Source organism: Dendroctonus ponderosae, unplaced genomic scaffold (assembly GCF_020466585.1).
Source record: "Dendroctonus ponderosae isolate FM_Combo_2020 unplaced genomic scaffold, Dpon_F_20191213v2 Dpon_F_20191213_3, whole genome shotgun sequence".
Lineage (NCBI taxonomy): Eukaryota > Metazoa > Arthropoda > Insecta > Coleoptera > Curculionidae > Dendroctonus > Dendroctonus ponderosae.
In genome coordinates this window covers 5422742-5439665 of record NW_026018508.1, presented here as the reverse complement: position 1 = coordinate 5439665, position 16924 = coordinate 5422742, and the positions used below count along the sequence as shown (strand labels likewise).

General features: G+C 31.8%; 1 protein-coding gene and 1 long non-coding RNA gene across 4 annotated transcripts in view; one reads left to right on the top strand and one right to left on the bottom strand.

Annotated features, from left to right (window-relative positions):
- The window catches only part of LOC109540307 (adenylate cyclase type 6), a 232004-nt gene that overhangs the window by 41419 nt on the left and 173661 nt on the right, over positions 1-16924 (bottom strand). For both annotated transcript variants that reach the window (XM_048665026.1, XM_048665025.1), the window contains exon 14: positions 8987-9133. In XM_048665026.1, coding sequence (XP_048520983.1) covers positions 8987-9133 — 147 coding nt within the window. The remainder of the gene's footprint in view (positions 1-8986; positions 9134-16924) is intronic.
- The window catches only part of LOC125503896, a 309807-nt gene that overhangs the window by 120241 nt on the left and 172642 nt on the right, over positions 1-16924 (top strand). The window lies entirely within an intron of this gene.

Sequence of the window (16924 nt, the reverse complement as noted above, 5' to 3'; positions counted from 1 at the left end):
ATTTATCAATCTGTAATAAAAGACGTGAGGAAATTCTGTCTTTTTTAAAGACAAAAATTTTTGAGGCGAAATACCCAAAAAAAAGTTTGTAAAAACATAGAACTAGTTTATTTCTCTTAAGAGGCAAACGTGATCAAGGAGTTCGACGATACAAAAAATTATAGTTGAAAGCAATACTTTTAAGTTACAAAAAATTTAAAAATAAATAATATTAAAGATTTTATGTACTTGATAGACTAAGTACTCCCATACTCAGTCATATTCACGAAATGCGTAAAGTACTTTTCCTAATTTTCCAAATTTCCTACAAGAAAAGTTCAAGTTCTCTTATAGCGACAAACCCCGACGCATAGAACAGAAATACTGTGGGAAAGATTGAAAATAGAAACTCATACAATTATATTTTTTTCAGAAGTCAATCTTTCTATATAATGGAAAGGTTTAATGCGTTTGAATAATTAGATATTTGTTAATCAAAACCTTGAATTCAATCTATATGGGAAATACTCCTACGAAAATATGAAAACTCGGTGTTCAGGCATCTGAACCCCCAAGATATTTGAGTCATTTTTTACCATCAATAGTTTATTACGTTTGAATTATTTACAGTTTTTAAATGTAATTTTCAACACCGTTGTGATGTTCTGTTCTTTACAGCGATGGTCAAATGGCACACAATTTTTTCTACCTTTGTCATATCACGACTGTTAAGGCAAAATTAACGTAACAGATAGGGCAAAATCCAAAGACATAAAAAATGGAGCAAAATGCAATTTCATTGGACTTAATTGTAGCAAATAAAGCTGCATAAAACTGTTTTAAAAAGAAGCTCAAACTTGCCAATTGTAAACGTCTTCTTGCCAATTGTAAAGAAACAGTTCTGTTTTTTCCTAATTTCTTGCAGTTAAAATCCTTCGAGATAAATTATGCCAGTTTATCACGCAGCTCATTAAAACTTTACGACAAAAATCAAACAATTTTATTCAATTCAGAAATTATTAAAACAATTCTGTTAAGCGTAAACTACCTATTAGATTATAATAGGTAAAGGGCATTGAAATAAAATAACTATGTATTTATTTCAACACAAGCAGAACGTATTTTATTATGTTGTTGATACAACGAGTTCTTTAAGGCTCTCTTGTGAGACTAAAATTCATCGGTATATTCGGTTGAGCTTAACCATTTATGCTTAGATCAGCGACTCAAAATTACGAGTCGAATTCTCTGAATATAAACATAGATTATGGCTTTTACCCTTTTTGCTGACAATGAGTAATGATAACATTTATGTGGTATTTCCAATACTACCGATTTTTCAAAGGTTTCTGCTTATTTTAGCTCACCCTGAAAGTCTTAAAATCTATAACTATAGGTAGTTGTCGATAGTTAAATTGATTCAAAATGAAAATTTTTTTCTGTAAAATGCTTCAAATTAGATATAGATCAGTTAATGAACCGAAAAATTGCAATCAGCCTTAAATATGTAAGAAGCATTCAATAAATTGACAGTTGAATAATAAAAAAAATTAAGTGACTACACCTAACCGTTAAATTCGTGTTTGCCAATTTAAAATTTAAAAAAATTGGCTTTTGCCAATTTTCCAATCACTTTCATGATACCGATTGAATTATTTTTCGTGTTAAGAAAGTTAAAGTTAAGAAAAAACATTTAAAAAATTAACATTTATTAAGGTTGTACGATTATAACGCAGTAAAAGTTGGTGCCTAAAAATTTATTAAAGAGGGAAAACGATATTAAGCGAATGTACTAAACATTCTACAGTTGTAGATTGCCAAAAAGCAAAAAATGCTTTTATGAAAACATGGGCTGATGCTTAGTTTTCGAGAATGGGAAAGCAATTATTCAAACTGATTGAAATTTCGAATCAGTGTCATTTTTGCAAAAGAGCTTGATTGAAAAAAATTCACACAAACATACGTACCAGATGTACCATATGAGTATTGTGCATACAATTTCAAATTACCTAGTTGGATTTATATTTTGTTTTACAATTTTTTATACAGAACCTCCATATTCATTCCTGGGATAGCAGAATTTCGATTTGAGAAGCAACTCTTTTCTATAAAAGTATGACTGAGGGAAGCCCAATATTATAGATGCAACTTTTATTGCTTTTAATAATATACGCGTATATGTGGATCGGCTATTTTACATTATATAGCTTTATTTTGAAAGGCTAGGATGTTTAATTTTTGAGCTACTCACTCACATACCAACTCAGCTATTTGAAACAAGAGCTTTCCAACCGCTCCAATACCGAAATTTGTCAGCGATTGTCAGCGATGAAGCTGCAGGAAAAACATTTATCAGTTTTAGGTGTAGTTGGCGTAAGCTTGTATGACACGAAATCAGTAACGACACGCCGTACCCATATCAAGGAAAAAGTTAACAAAGTGGAGTTTTAACAAGCATGAAAAATGTGTGAAAGCGCGCTGTCGCTGATAGAGCGATAGTTTGTCCAAACGCATAGAAAATTAGGAACTTTAATCATTTGCCTGTCTCTAAAATTTCGGATCTTAGGGAAATTTCCATTTGAGAAAACCGACATATCCTATATAAATCTCGCTGCTTCAAATGATTAGCGAGACTGCTTCAAATGATTAGCGCTTGCAAGAACGCTCAAAGCAATGTTTTGTGTAGCGATAAAATGTTTCCATCAAACCGATTTACCTGCTATTAAGCCCAACGGTTGAAATGAGCTCCTGAACGTAAACGATTGTAAATAGACAACTATTTAAAGTGTTTTCCATTTACACACACATAGACACTGCACTGAAGCTTTCACGAGTTAATTTGTAGTAAATATTTGCAAATTTTTTGTAAATCTCCAGTCTGAAAAGAAACTAAACCTGTTCAGTGGAAAATCGATGTTTCGAGGACCCTGTTTATTTCAGAACGTATGTCTTGACTTGACAAGCCACAAATGGATCCTGCGAAGAGACTAACAGAAAAGGGTAAAGCTAATTTAGGAAAAACGATCTCCCTCTATTAACGGAACGTGTTTTTTCTTGTCCGGTTGCCAGAAACGATTTATACTAGACGAGACAGGTACAGCAATTCCTTTATCTGAAACATTTGAGAGTGTTTTTCGTAAAAGTCGCCCTGATATTTAATGAACGTGAATTGTGGAAACACGTTTTCCATTTATAAAATTCATCTAACAGGGTCACAAATAATACGTGTTTTTTTGATTCTGTAAACGAGAAACACAAATGTTACGCGAAACTCAAGTTATCGTTAATATAGCAAAAATATTTATGCTCGGGATTAGAAATGATACCTGTTGTTTGAAAAATAACGTCATATATGTCTGTTTCCATGCTGTATGATGATATTTCTCAGCATTTTTTCAATTTATACGGAGTGACAATTTGAAAACTTCCGACCCTTAATATCTTTCTTGCGGTTAGAAATATGAACAATCCGAAAGACGTGAATTTTGTTTATATGGGGAATACTTTAAATAAACATGTCACCCTCAGAATCTTAAAGGGGTATGGAAAAGAAAATCGAACGCCCTTTAAAACGATATGCCACTTGACCCATTCCCATTTAAGATTCTAAGGGTGACATCTACCCCTTCTAGTGGGTTGCAACAAGAAGGCTAAAAATATTTATTTAAGATGTCCCCCTTACAAACAAAATTCACGCCTTTCGGATTTTTGATATTTTTAACCGCAAGGAAGATGTTAAGGGTGGGCAGTTTTCAAATTGATACCCCCTGTATGATTAAATACTGTTANGGGGTGTTCTGTAAACTGCTTTGCTTCTAAAAACAAATTTCGCTCTTATTGCGGCTTGTGACATCAAAGCGATTCTTTCGGTAAAAAGCTGGCTTTGATATTTCTCTTTACCGATTCTAACTACTTCGTTCATTGCACATTTGTACAGTAAATTTGATGGGTGAAACATTCCCCTCGCGCTGTTTGTTCACTCGGAGGGGTTCCGAGAAGTTCGTTTTTTTTTCAGCTGGCAATTGTGCACACTTAGTATGTGCACAGTTATTATTCGGGTTTCGGTTTATTTAGTCAGTTCGTCAATGAACTTGGTGCCTTGTTGGAGTTTGATTTCGGGCATTACGAACTTGGCTAAAATTTAAATCGTTCACAGAACGCTGAATCTTTTAAGTCAATAACATTTTTATTTCTACCTGTATTAGAAACAATGCAACAGCAACAACATACATTTATTTTTTGAATAAGTATGAAGAGTTTACAGAGGCAATAAATATTTGGTGCTGTAAAAAACCTACTTTTTTTCAATCAACATTGCAAAGTATTTGATAGTTAAAAGCACATTTTATGACCATTTCTCCATTTTACGGTGTTATTTATTATACGATTTTAGAGTTACTAATATTAACTTCAACTCAAGTTTGTAAGTTCAAATCATTTTAATGTCCCTAATTATTACATTTAGTCATTCAAACTTTACTACAGGAAGTCTTTCACATGTATTTCAGAACTTTTTCAAAACGTAGACATTTGAATTTTTTGTCTTTCTGATGTTAAATATCCAGTAAAATTTTGTATCTAATGGCGAGTGCATTTGTCCCAAGTCACCATTTGATAAAGCTAAAGGGCCAGCATCTAACACTAATAACGTTTTAAAAATTAGTTCATGCAGATGTTGGTAACTGATTTTTAGTGGCTTTCTAGAGTGAAGAGGTATGCCAATCACAAACAGTTTACGTCACAACCGAATTATAAACTGGATGAAAAATAGAATTTCTCAAACCACAAAAACAGTAAAGATTGAGAGAACTTTCAACTGAAAAATATGCATAGGGAAATAAAAATTATTGTATGAAATTCTAGTAATTGTATGAAGATATTTGCTTGCCACGTGCTGGATTCCTCTTTGTTCTCTAAGATCTTCCTTTCCTATTCTATCCAATAACGTTTCCTAAAATGGTTCCCACTGTTTTCAGTTTTATTTATTTGGTCCTCCACATGACCGCTTTCAAGCATCCTGAAATACCAGAGGAGCTCACCCTCTGCTTGAGTTTATCTCTATGCAGATTTTTATCGTTCCTTAAACTTCCTCCGCGATACATAAATGGATACAAGGACTTCTTCTTCAATATCTAATTTACATTTCATTAGATCTTTTGTCACGCATTTGGTATTAATGATGTTCACCCAGTCTTTAATCAGTGAGTTAAATTTTTGTCGGTTTTTACAAGGAGTACGATAATAAGCTTTTCCATTCTACGTATACAGGGTGATTCAAAGTTGGCGTCATTCCTCTGGAGGTGTTGTCTGGCGCTGTTATAGGAGTCACAGAAAAAATAGTAAAATAAATTAATTGTTATTAAAAACTGAGAAATTTGTAAAAAACTATATCAGAAATACGGCAGCAATGTTTTTCGAGGTAATCTGCCTAATTAACATTGCGCAGATACCTGTTGCTTCGTAATTATTTAAAACTCCGGTAAACATAGAATTATACAGAGTGACAATAAGATAGACAAGGATAAACGATAAATTCAACAAGATTTGTTGACTGCGGAACGTACTTTCGAAATGTCAACCTGTTCTCATAACCTCGAATTGGTTGAATGGTTAACTCCAAACAAGCTAGTGCCTGTGTAATCTCCTTATTATCCACTCTTATCAAGCAGCCCTTTGTTGGCGTGAGTTCTTTCAGCTTCTGCTATGTTACTGTAGCATTTCCCCTGAACTAATCGCATATTCGCAAATTCGTGAAAGAAATTTCAAAGTAAGTCACAGTTTGACAAATTATTGTTATTATTGACAAGGGCTATTCACCTGTAACTATCTGTTAATGCCAAAAACATCATTACCGCTTTGACTTTTAATCAAAAAATTGTAGAAGGGAACTTTTTAAAAATMAAAAAWTTTCGAARTTTAAAGCAAATATCGTATTTTTTCTTTTTGAATGCTTTAGTATTCCAATATGTATCACCCCTTAAAAGGAATGACGCCAATTTTGAATCACCYTGTATGCTACTATTACTCATAATTGCGTTAAAAATGCTGCCTGCCTACTTTGACTGTAGGAATTCTCCTGCTTATCTAMATTTCCTCATTGGGYAAAACTTCGTCTTTTAAATTGGRTCTATTTTTATGATGTTGGCTGGATTCGATATCAAGTCTATCAATCCCTGATCAACAGTGGCACGAAAGATTTAGTATAGCTACATGAAATACCAAATATGCTTGCAAAATTCATGAATATTAGCAACTATTAATGAGCCATAAAAATGATTCATAATTTCGTAAACTTCAAACAAAATCTCCACAATGCGCGGATTTAGCCAACCAAATTGAAATCAGAGAGCTACTAAATCTTTTTTTCTGACATTTACACCATTTTTTGAAGTATTCGTAATTCAAAGAGTACAAAGCTCAGCACCACATGGAAAGTGTGATAGTTTAAAATTATCAAAGTCCATTATCATGTTCCTGTTAGCAGTTTGACGAATCAGAAAACTTACCCCCACATCTGCTAACGTGGCATCATTAAATTTTCGTCGCATGTCGGTTTCGTCCGAACGAATTAAGAGATAACATCTCTTCAGATTAATTTCAACTAGAGTTATGGTTTAATATTAATAATGGTGCTTGGGAACAGAGTGCAGAGCTCGACTTTAACGTTTTGCTAATGAATCATTATGTAGGTATGGCGCATGGAAAACCGTACGTGTCACATTCTCAGCTCTTCGCATTAATAAAATTGTTTTGGAAAGAAACAGCTTTTTTAGTCAAGGCACATAGTTCGCTTGATCATACTGAAATATTTTTTCGTTAGACCGATAGAAGATATTAATCATAAATGGTATCTTTTGTGGTTCAAAAGATACCATCTTTTGCTCGACTTTATTAAGTAGAGGATATGCGAGATAAACTTACATTTTAAGGTGCTTTTTCGATTTAAAGCAGCATTAGCCAAACAAACACAAAACGTTCCGAAAATTGTATTCCTTATTTAGTTCACATTATCTTTTAAAGCCAATGACCTGCTGATAAATTGCCTTTTAATTGTATATGAAACTGGAACATATTCGCTTTATACTTGGGCCACTGGTTTACCCCATATGGGCTTGCAATACATGTTGCCGACTATAATTGATCTGTACATTTTTAAACTCATATTTGTCGTTTGTCCATGAATATGAAAACAAATTTTCAGCATAAACAATTTTAATGAACGTTCGGCCGCATGAAACTGACCTAGTAAATAAATTTAATATTGAAGAGTTGAAGTACACTGGCGCGAGCGTTGAAATTCTCTTATTTGTTTAGTTAGTACATTTCTTTCCGGTTTACTCAATCTAGAACGTAATTTGATTTATGACGATGTTAAATATTTACTTTACGTTGTGGAGAGAAAACGTCTGGGCTAATTACGTTGAAAGTATAGTATACATGGTAGGGTTCTGTTTGCAAACCTCTAAGAAATATTTTTTGACAAAACCTAGTTTTCCTGACTTGGGACCAATAGAACTGTTAATATGAATTGATATGGAAAACATAAAAAGTTAAATAACGAACAGAACACAACTTAGTTGGATATGAAGCACATATAATTTTTTGTTTGTTTTAGTATTTCTTCTTTTGACCTCAGTATTACCTAATAAGCACCTAATTAGAATAATTTATTTTAGAAGAATTATTTTGAATTAAGAAAAACGTAAATCTTTAAATCACTTTTACAAACAGAACACAACTTACTTGGATATGACGCACATATATATACTTTTTGAGTTTCATTATTTCTTCCTTCGACTTCAGTAGCAATTATCTTTCGTTATTTAAATTTAATTTMGAATGYTATTTAGACAYAGAWRCAAATGAGTTGTAATTTTAATTTTMATARTTACAAGATTTTATWTTAGAAGAACTATTTTGAATTAAGGTGCACCAAAATAATAATTGGAAATAAATTAGCAAGGCATAAATCCTAAMTACTCGACTAACTTTTGATCATTTGATTGWACATTTGGTTGATATMCCAGCTGGRCATGTTTTAGATCGATTGAAATTGATAMCACATTACCGGGCAATTGGTTTAATTCATAAAAAATACCCCGTAGTTTTTTGCACTTTGTTAGTCCAAGGAGCAGAATAAATTATTAGTTTGTAACTTGTCCAACGCTGAACTTGATTTAGTATAGATTCGCAGACTGTTGGTTTAAATTCACTTAAATAATTATTTTGTTTAAGCAAAAAAACTTGCAAAAATCGAAATACTAATGATACTGCTTCCATTGTTTCGTTGTTCAAAAATGCAACTTTTGCAACATTGTCATCAAAAACCATAAAATTTTTATCGGAATAAATCTCGTTGTCATCGTTAGTATTTTTCAATAAAAAGGGAGTTCTCACTAGGTTTAGTAACAGCAGAATTTAATTTGGCCATTTCGAAAGTTTAATTGGCCACCATCCGGAAAACGTGCCAGACAACCCGATTTTTTCTGCGTATTTTACCAAGCCAAACAATCTTTCCAAGTTCAAGCGAGTTTTCAATTTCTTGAGTAAAGTCGAGCGGCATTTTATTTACTTAGCTGATGGGCAATTTTTGAAACTCATTCGGAAAGAACAGTTCCTTGTCAATAATTAAGATCAGGACTAATTGGAAATATCCGAAGCAAATATTCAAAAGAATGTTTAAGATTGCCATCAGAGGATTATGCAGATTAAACTTTATTGCCTACAAAGTTTATTCCTTACAGTTAGTTAACAGTTGATAAAATTAAAACTACAGTTTATTCAGTTAAAGAGATTTCTTTAAGAAAACTTTAAATATACGGATTTTTTTAGTTAAATACTAGCTGCAAACAGTTGTGGTCAAAACCGTGACTAAATCCTATTTTAAGCCGAAGTTTTTGTGCATAACAGATGAAGATATGATACGTCGCCGGTTAGATGAGAGAACTTGATGGTGAAGGTAGAGAAAATTAAATTGAGGGGCAAACGTATCCACAAATCTACTTACGCGATGGCATCAATCATGTCCAAACCCATCTCAACTGTGCATTGAGCGTGCTCAGGCCTGGGTTCGGGTAAGCCGGACACGCAATAGTAGCAATCCCCTAGGAGTTTTATCCTCAAGCAGTGATGCTCGGCTGCTAACTTATCAAATCTGGAAAAAAATTTACATCATGGCGTTCAAAATGCGCTAAAAACGAAGCTTGTATAGAACAAAACAATTGTAAAATGAAAAACATAAGAAACACTCTGTAAGTAATTTCCTCAAGGAGAAGGAAGCGATGAAGTTGCAAAATGTGCAAGCACTCTTTTCGTCACTCGCGCGGTCGTAATCTCCATTATTAATATCCTGAGTGGAATGACGGAACTGAATTGAACTATTTTATAGCAGCAAGTGTAAATCGTGTTAAGCGTCTCGCAAACAGGTTTCCAAGAAGACAATTGGCGCTTTGATCATTGAATGAAGAAATAATGACTAATTCTGAACTTAATCGGTGTTTAATAATGTTTCGATTGATGGGAATATTAACAAAATCTCAGAGTTGATCGGTTTTTCATAAACGGCAAGAAAACTATGACGCAGATTTGGAATTAATGCAATTAGATGTATGAAAACTTCAGATATTATTGCTAACACTTGACAAACAATTTGCCAATTTCTTAATGCAATATAGACGTCTTTCATCGTAAATTTAAAAAATCCATTAGCTATTCAATATAAATTCTATACTAATACGTGTGTATGAAAGCAAGATTATCAAGGAGAAAGCAAAATCTTATTTTGCAAATTTATTGCAACATTTTTGGTATTTTCGCAATTAAGAAGTAGGAAGGATATGCAGCTATAGATGTCGTGAAGTCGAGAAATTATTCTACTTTTTTGGTTTCCTAATTATTATTAATGTACTGAAAATACGAACGAAACTAAATTCAGAGTGAACATTTTTTGAAAAAAGTTAAACATTATAAAGTTTTTCGTGTCAAGTCAGTCAAAGAATGTGTTGTGTTCTACGTTGTCACTATTAACTTCAACACAACGTTCAAGCAAACGAAACCAAACTTAAACAAAAAAGTAACAAACATTCACCAATCACAAATAAAAGGTAATTTGAATAATTACTATATTTTTTAATTAATACCCAATTTGTTAATTTATTTCAATTTATTACACATCACTTTTTCCAATTTTGTAAGAATTAGTTAGAAAAAAGTGGTTATTTTAATAATAAAAATTATTGAAGTAACCAAGTTAAAAAGTATCAACTCAGGAGCAGACCCTTATAACGGTTATCGAAGCGATGGGAAGAAAATTGGAATGATTGAGATTTAAAGAATAAAAAAGCATCAATTTTTAAAACATGATAAACTGAAAATTATTTCAATTGATAAAATGAGTTGCGCAAAAATAGACAATAATTTTACAGACATTTGTATATATTTGTGTCTGACAATTAGTTAATTCATATTTAGTTGAAAACATGTTGACGATTGGATAATTTATCTGATTTAGAAATGCTTAAAAAAAATGTATTTTCGATTTCAAGCCAAACTTTGTGTCACTGTCACACACATTAATTAAAAAATGAATGAATGAAATCTTGTGATACTTCTCTACACGTCAAGTAAATTGAACAGAAAAATTGAAGAAAAGAAGTGAAAAACTCTTTTGAATAATCAAAATGTTGATTTTCTTAATAAGACCGTGCGCAACATTTAAACATTTTGTCATAACTTTTGGCAAGGTTTTTAAAATATATTTTTGATAGCATTGTCCAATTTTGCACCAACTTTCATTCAAAGAAGCATTGAATGGAGAAATAGTTTAAATAATATCTAAGTATCAAATAAAAGCCTTTATAAAGTGTAAATATTTCAGTAGCAAAACAAAAACATTTGCTTAATATGCGATTAGATATCTATTCTGTTACACTTTTAAAAATTTGTTTCCAGTAATTCGACCAACATTATTATTTCCTTAAAGTTACTGGAACGCCTTAGGTGGAGATTTTTCAAATTTGTATTTAGATCGAGCGCAGTCTCAAACTGCTAATTTAAACTTGCATTGTTTAAATTTTAGAACCCTATTGTCATTATTTGTTACTTATTTTAGGAAACAATTTTAAAGCTTCAACAGAAAATTATTATTTCTTTAATAAAGTTGAGCCAAAAGCTATTGGAACTATCGTTTAAAGTTTGCAAGTTTTCGCATATACAAAAACGGATCCTAATAGATCTACCAGGTCGAACCCAATATATCCCTTGCAGAAGTTTCTACAACTGCGCACCAATTTAGTAACATGTTTAGCTCCTTTGTTTTTACTTTCTTAGCTTCCTGCATCTCGTTAAAAGCTGTGACGCCTATTTACAAACAACAACTTTCGGCATGGTAATTAAAAATTAATTCTGCTCTCGCCTTTACACGGAAAGTATATACTATTTTTCGAGTTGAAAATTTAAAAACTTTTTAATCACAAGCGTAAAATAATACAAAAGTTACTTTGGCACTTTTTTAGCTAACACCTTAGTCTAAACGTATTATTACATATTTTAGAAAATTCAGCCAAAACGCTTTAACGCTTCTCAGAATGTCAATATATTTTATGTCAAACTAACTAAATCTATTATAATTCAAATTTTGTATGCTCCAAATTCAGTGAGATCCATCAGGTTACGCTCATATGCGTTTTCAGTGCGATAATAAATATACCAGACAACAAAAACTATTCCTTCTATTCAAATTTCATGAAAGTTTTAAACCTGGCTTGGGGCAACTGATGGGTGATCACCTATAGAACTTAATATAATATTGATTTGAGACTTTTGTTACGATAATCGCAACTAGTTTATTTCAATAATTTTGCATTTCAATTTTAATCATATTTCTTTCATATTTTTGTTGGTTTAAAGTTTTAAACTTTTTAGAATTTTCTATTTAACCCTTTGAAGTTGAAAGTTTTAGAAGCATTCCAGTAATATTTGGACACCGGAGCATTTTGAAGACTATTTCTCTGAATTGATTACTGCTTCTTTTAGTAATCAATTCAGAGCCTTTATAGTAGTAAGCAGTAAATTGTAGCATTCTTCCCATAATGAGTGAAGTTGTTGTATTAAAAGTATGGAACCTAAGATAGAACTACTATTATGGGAAACAAACGAGTGTGTTAAGAACTTCAATCAAGCAAAAGCTTTCATAAACCACGCAATACATCGCACCACGTAATAATGGGTTCTGGATAAAAGTATTGCGATTATGAGCTTACTTAGAAAATTATTTTGTGGGCTGATGCAACTGTGCGAAAACTTTGTTGTGAAACTAGTTTCAATCTCAATATAATAAAGTATTATATTGTCTCAGTCAGTTTATGCATTGTTTAAGGAATTGCAACAAGTTGTCACTATGCAATATTTATTTCAAATTGTTAAACGTTTAGCGGTAACAATTTCTAAAGCAAAACCAAAAACGATCAAATATGAAGAGCGGATGAAATTCCTGATGCGACATGAATATTCTGTCAGTAAAAAATTCGCTTAAGCAAATATTCCCAAGTTGTCATGGTAAGCGATTTTAATACCTTTCAAGCTACGCATAAAATATCCATTCTAATCCATTTTAAACTGCTTGTAAAAGTGCGACTGAAAATTGTCAGATGCTTCAAGTTGATACAATTCTGCATACAGGGTCTGAGATATGGGCTACTGAGTTCAAAAATAAAGTTACAAAGGTAATAAATTGGAGCAGAAATGTATCTATTAATCTAAGTTATTTTAATAAATGTTGCAATTTTAGTTTTCGATAAAAAAACTAAAATATTTGTATGCATAGTGCCCCAAATAAAAAAGTAAAGATGTTCGTATATAAACATGGACAAGTCCAATTTTTTTAAATTGAAAAGTTCTATTTTTTTTTAATCACATGAATTGCTACTTTAAATTGTTCGCACCTTAACTGAACTGGTTTAAATTTTTTGAAAAGAAAAGCAGCTTTTTTAAAAGAAAAACACTGCTCAATTTCCTATATACTTGAGGTTTGATTATATTATTATGTATGATCAACCTTGTCAGACTATTTTAACAATCTTTTTTATTAAACTGTTTCATCTTGACGGCACTACCGGAACTGATGTTCAAAAATGCAAAACTGAAACTAAAGATTAATTAAATTGGAATGCTATCAGTTTTTTCGTTCACAGCGTTAAATCTGGTAAATCTTCTAACAATGGCACAACAACATATAGAAAAAATGTCGGCCAAATTGCACAGCGTCTTAAATTATTGTTATGTATTAAAAAGGAAATACTACCATTTCGCATATGCCGAGGTTAATAATACAGTATTTAAAATAAATTAATTCATTAATTCTAGAGGAATTAATAAACAAATACTCAAAATGCCAAAAGTGTGGTAACTTATTGCTGGCCCTTACAACTTTTCATCACTTTTTATTAAAAACTGAACATTTTAAAAAACAATCAAACTTTTTAATATATTAGCCATATTTTGATTTTTAAATTAATTTTGGTTTATTCCTTTCTGATTAGGACTCGAATAGTTTTTATTTCTACTGTTGCCTGAACCTGCTGTTTTGGAACGTGTCTAGAATTTTTTATTTGTTTTAAATTGTTATAATACATTTTAAATTCCGATAAAATGCTCCAATTACCTAACTTGAGTTGACGGCACGATAAATCTTATAAATAAAACATGATACTCTCCTCACCCTGTTAAACGGATCTCCGATGATAAATCTTATCTAATTGACACAAAAAAAATTTGCGGTCATATGTTGACACAGGGTGCCGAAACACGTATAGAAAAAGTAGACACGTGTTGCTTTGTTTCGCGGATAATCGACTCACAAGAGGTTTCACAATATCAAATGTGAAGATGGTTTTAACCGAGAAAATCGGCTGAAAAGGACGATTCAGCACCATCCAAACAAAACCCGTAATTTGAAAAATAAATTGCTAATATTTCTGGTATTCGATTCAGGAAATTTTTTTTGACATTTCTTAAATTATTGTTTATGTCTGATTAAATGGATATTTCATATACCGTTCAAAAAGTTCAAGAATTTTCAATAAATTCCCTGTTAGCTTATTCACCGCAAGAGAAGTGAACGTTCAAACTTTAAAACATATAATTTACCGAAGATACTGGTTTCTCTAAATGTCCACATATAAAATTCGGATTTATTGATTGTCCACCTGAGTTGTTAACTTGATGTTTTTGCAAATGAGATTTAATTTAATTTTTGTATAACTTTACTTGAAATGTCTACAGATTTTTCATACATTTGATGGTACTGAAATTACAGCCTCTTGAATCGTTGAAAGGACTGGAATATGTGTCCCTTTTTATTGCGATCGATTCAATAAATTGATAAAGGTATTCCAGTAATCCATCGTTTAGGGCTAAACAACTAGAGTGTACGGATTTTAAAATTATTGTTTCATTGTTCTCAAATTTAACTTTTAGCTTTGGTTTTAAATCTGGTTAAACTCAGTCTAAAGCGTTATCAAATGCATTTAGCTAATCGGCGAACGTTTTTTAACACTTAATAAGCTGCTAATAATTCTATACTACAGACTTTGTCAAATCGTTAAGTAATCTGTTAAAGTTTTTTACAGATGGGAAACTCAACTGAAGTTTTTTACTAAACTGCTCTATAACATCAATTTTACACTGACAAAATTGGAGCAGCTTTGGACCTAGGTACATGTTAATGCCTTCTGCCGATTCTAGTTCTGATAGAAGTGTTATTTAGTGCAATTCCTTTGCAAAAAGTTGTCCTTCAGATAAAGTTTCTACAGGATGGAAAATGAAACAATGCCAACAAAGTTGGTGAGAGTTCTACGTGTTTTCAGTAGAACAAAAAACTTTTGTTGTATTTTAAAACCATATGCATACAGTTTTAAGTATAAAGTTTTTGAATTGATTAACCATCTCATCTCATTTATTTACAGAGTGGCCTCAAAAAATAAAGCTAATTGAATCTAAAACTTCACAGTTTACTTCAGAAAAAAATTCAATTGCATGAATTATCAAAATATTTGTTAATAAAGTTAAATAAATACAAGTTAATTTTGTTTTAGTTGATAGTCTACTAGAATCACATATTTCGGGGGCATTTTTCATGCAACCATGTGTATAGAATTTTGGTCTTAGATTGTCTCTAGAGTTTTAGCTTCCACCTGAGCTCTAGATCGTGAAAATCGAACAAAGAGCAGAAAAGTGATTGCTGCAAGACCAAAAGTTAATTTTCGACAACACCCTGTAAATAGAAAAGATGTCCAACAATTAAACAAACCTTTTCGAGTTATTTGTTTTACCGTTGAACTTTTGGTGTTGGGATCCTAGGAGTATGCTGAACTTTCCAAAATTTTGCATCTTCATTTTCCACCCCGTAGAAAATTTCTGTGAGATGCTTAACTTTTATCAAAACATTCCCAATAAAAAACCAATCTAGAGAAATAATGCTAAGAAACCAAATCATTTGAAGCAATCAGAATCTATGCAGCTCCAAAATTGGCACAAATTGAGATGGCAATGTTAAGTTTGTTGAGCAGCTTATTACTATTATATTTAAATCGGTCGGTACAATTTTATTGATTAATTTGAAAGTTCGCTTTTTAAAAACAATTTATTTCCAAATTAATACAACCAATAGATTTTAGTTGTAACCGAAGATTAACGATGACTTATGACTCGTAGACCGTAAATCTTAAGAATTAATATCTATAGACTGAAGACTAGCTGAGACTCAATTCTTATGACTTCTGACCAAACATCTAATTACTGAATTATCGTTTCTGCTGTGGCTACTTTTATAGTTAAATCATGCTGATCATAGCAGAAACGATACTACGCCTTATTTGAAAATAATAGTCGGCATAAGAGACCATATAATTCTACGCTTTGCCTTTCAACGCCAAAAATAGGAGACCATATTTGTAAAGATCTTCATCGATAAAGTTAAAGTAGATAAGAGACCCTAAAATTGATCTGGCATTTTGGGTCAAAGAATATGTGGTTTAATTGGAAAAAGCTTTTTGTTTTTTATCTCATCTTTCAATTTTATTGCTGTCACAACTGCAATATTACAGTTTCCATACAATTTCTAGTAAACATTTTCGATTGCCTGGTCAAAAGTCCTCCCAAATATTGGCCATTAAGTAATCTCGGTTTCAGATTGTAGTCCCCAATCTACTAGTGCTAGTTACAGCCAATCAATGCATCAATAGAATGAATGGGTAGATAATTTACCAATCACGCAGTACATTAATAAAGCCAAAACGATGTCGCAAGTGCACCTAGTACAAATTGCATAACAAATATTTCAATTCGAAATTCCATGCAAAATCTGTAACAGAGCTAAAGCTCTTCTGTGGGTGTATTGCATATTATTTAATACGTTCGGCTCATTTTGGAGCCTTTAGAATCCACCGCACGGAAGGATTGAGATAATAACTACAATTAGTTACGGGTTATCTGTTTTGGGTACCATGCTTTATTTGATGCAGTAAAACAGAGTTTCCGGTCTGCTCAAATGCTCTCATGAAATGTATGTACGCGGAATCGACCAAATTTTTTGTTTATTCAAGATGCTTGAAGTCGAAATACATAAATTGTTCGCATTCGATTGAGTTATTTTTAACACATTAATTTTTCATATAAATTGTGGCCCAACGAAGATTTAATCACTATCGGTAAAAAAATGACATTTTCTTCATCGGGGTAACATCAAGTCCCTAGCAACTCGAGGTTGTTTTGATAATTATAATTTCACATTGATTAAAATTTAGTGATTTTTGTTTTTTCAAACATTTAACTTTTAAAATTTGACTAACGTGTTGATGATGAATAACTTGGACTATGACTCTTTCCTATCTAATAAATTGGCTATAAAAATATATATTCTAGTATTAACGACCAGAGTTAACAAGTC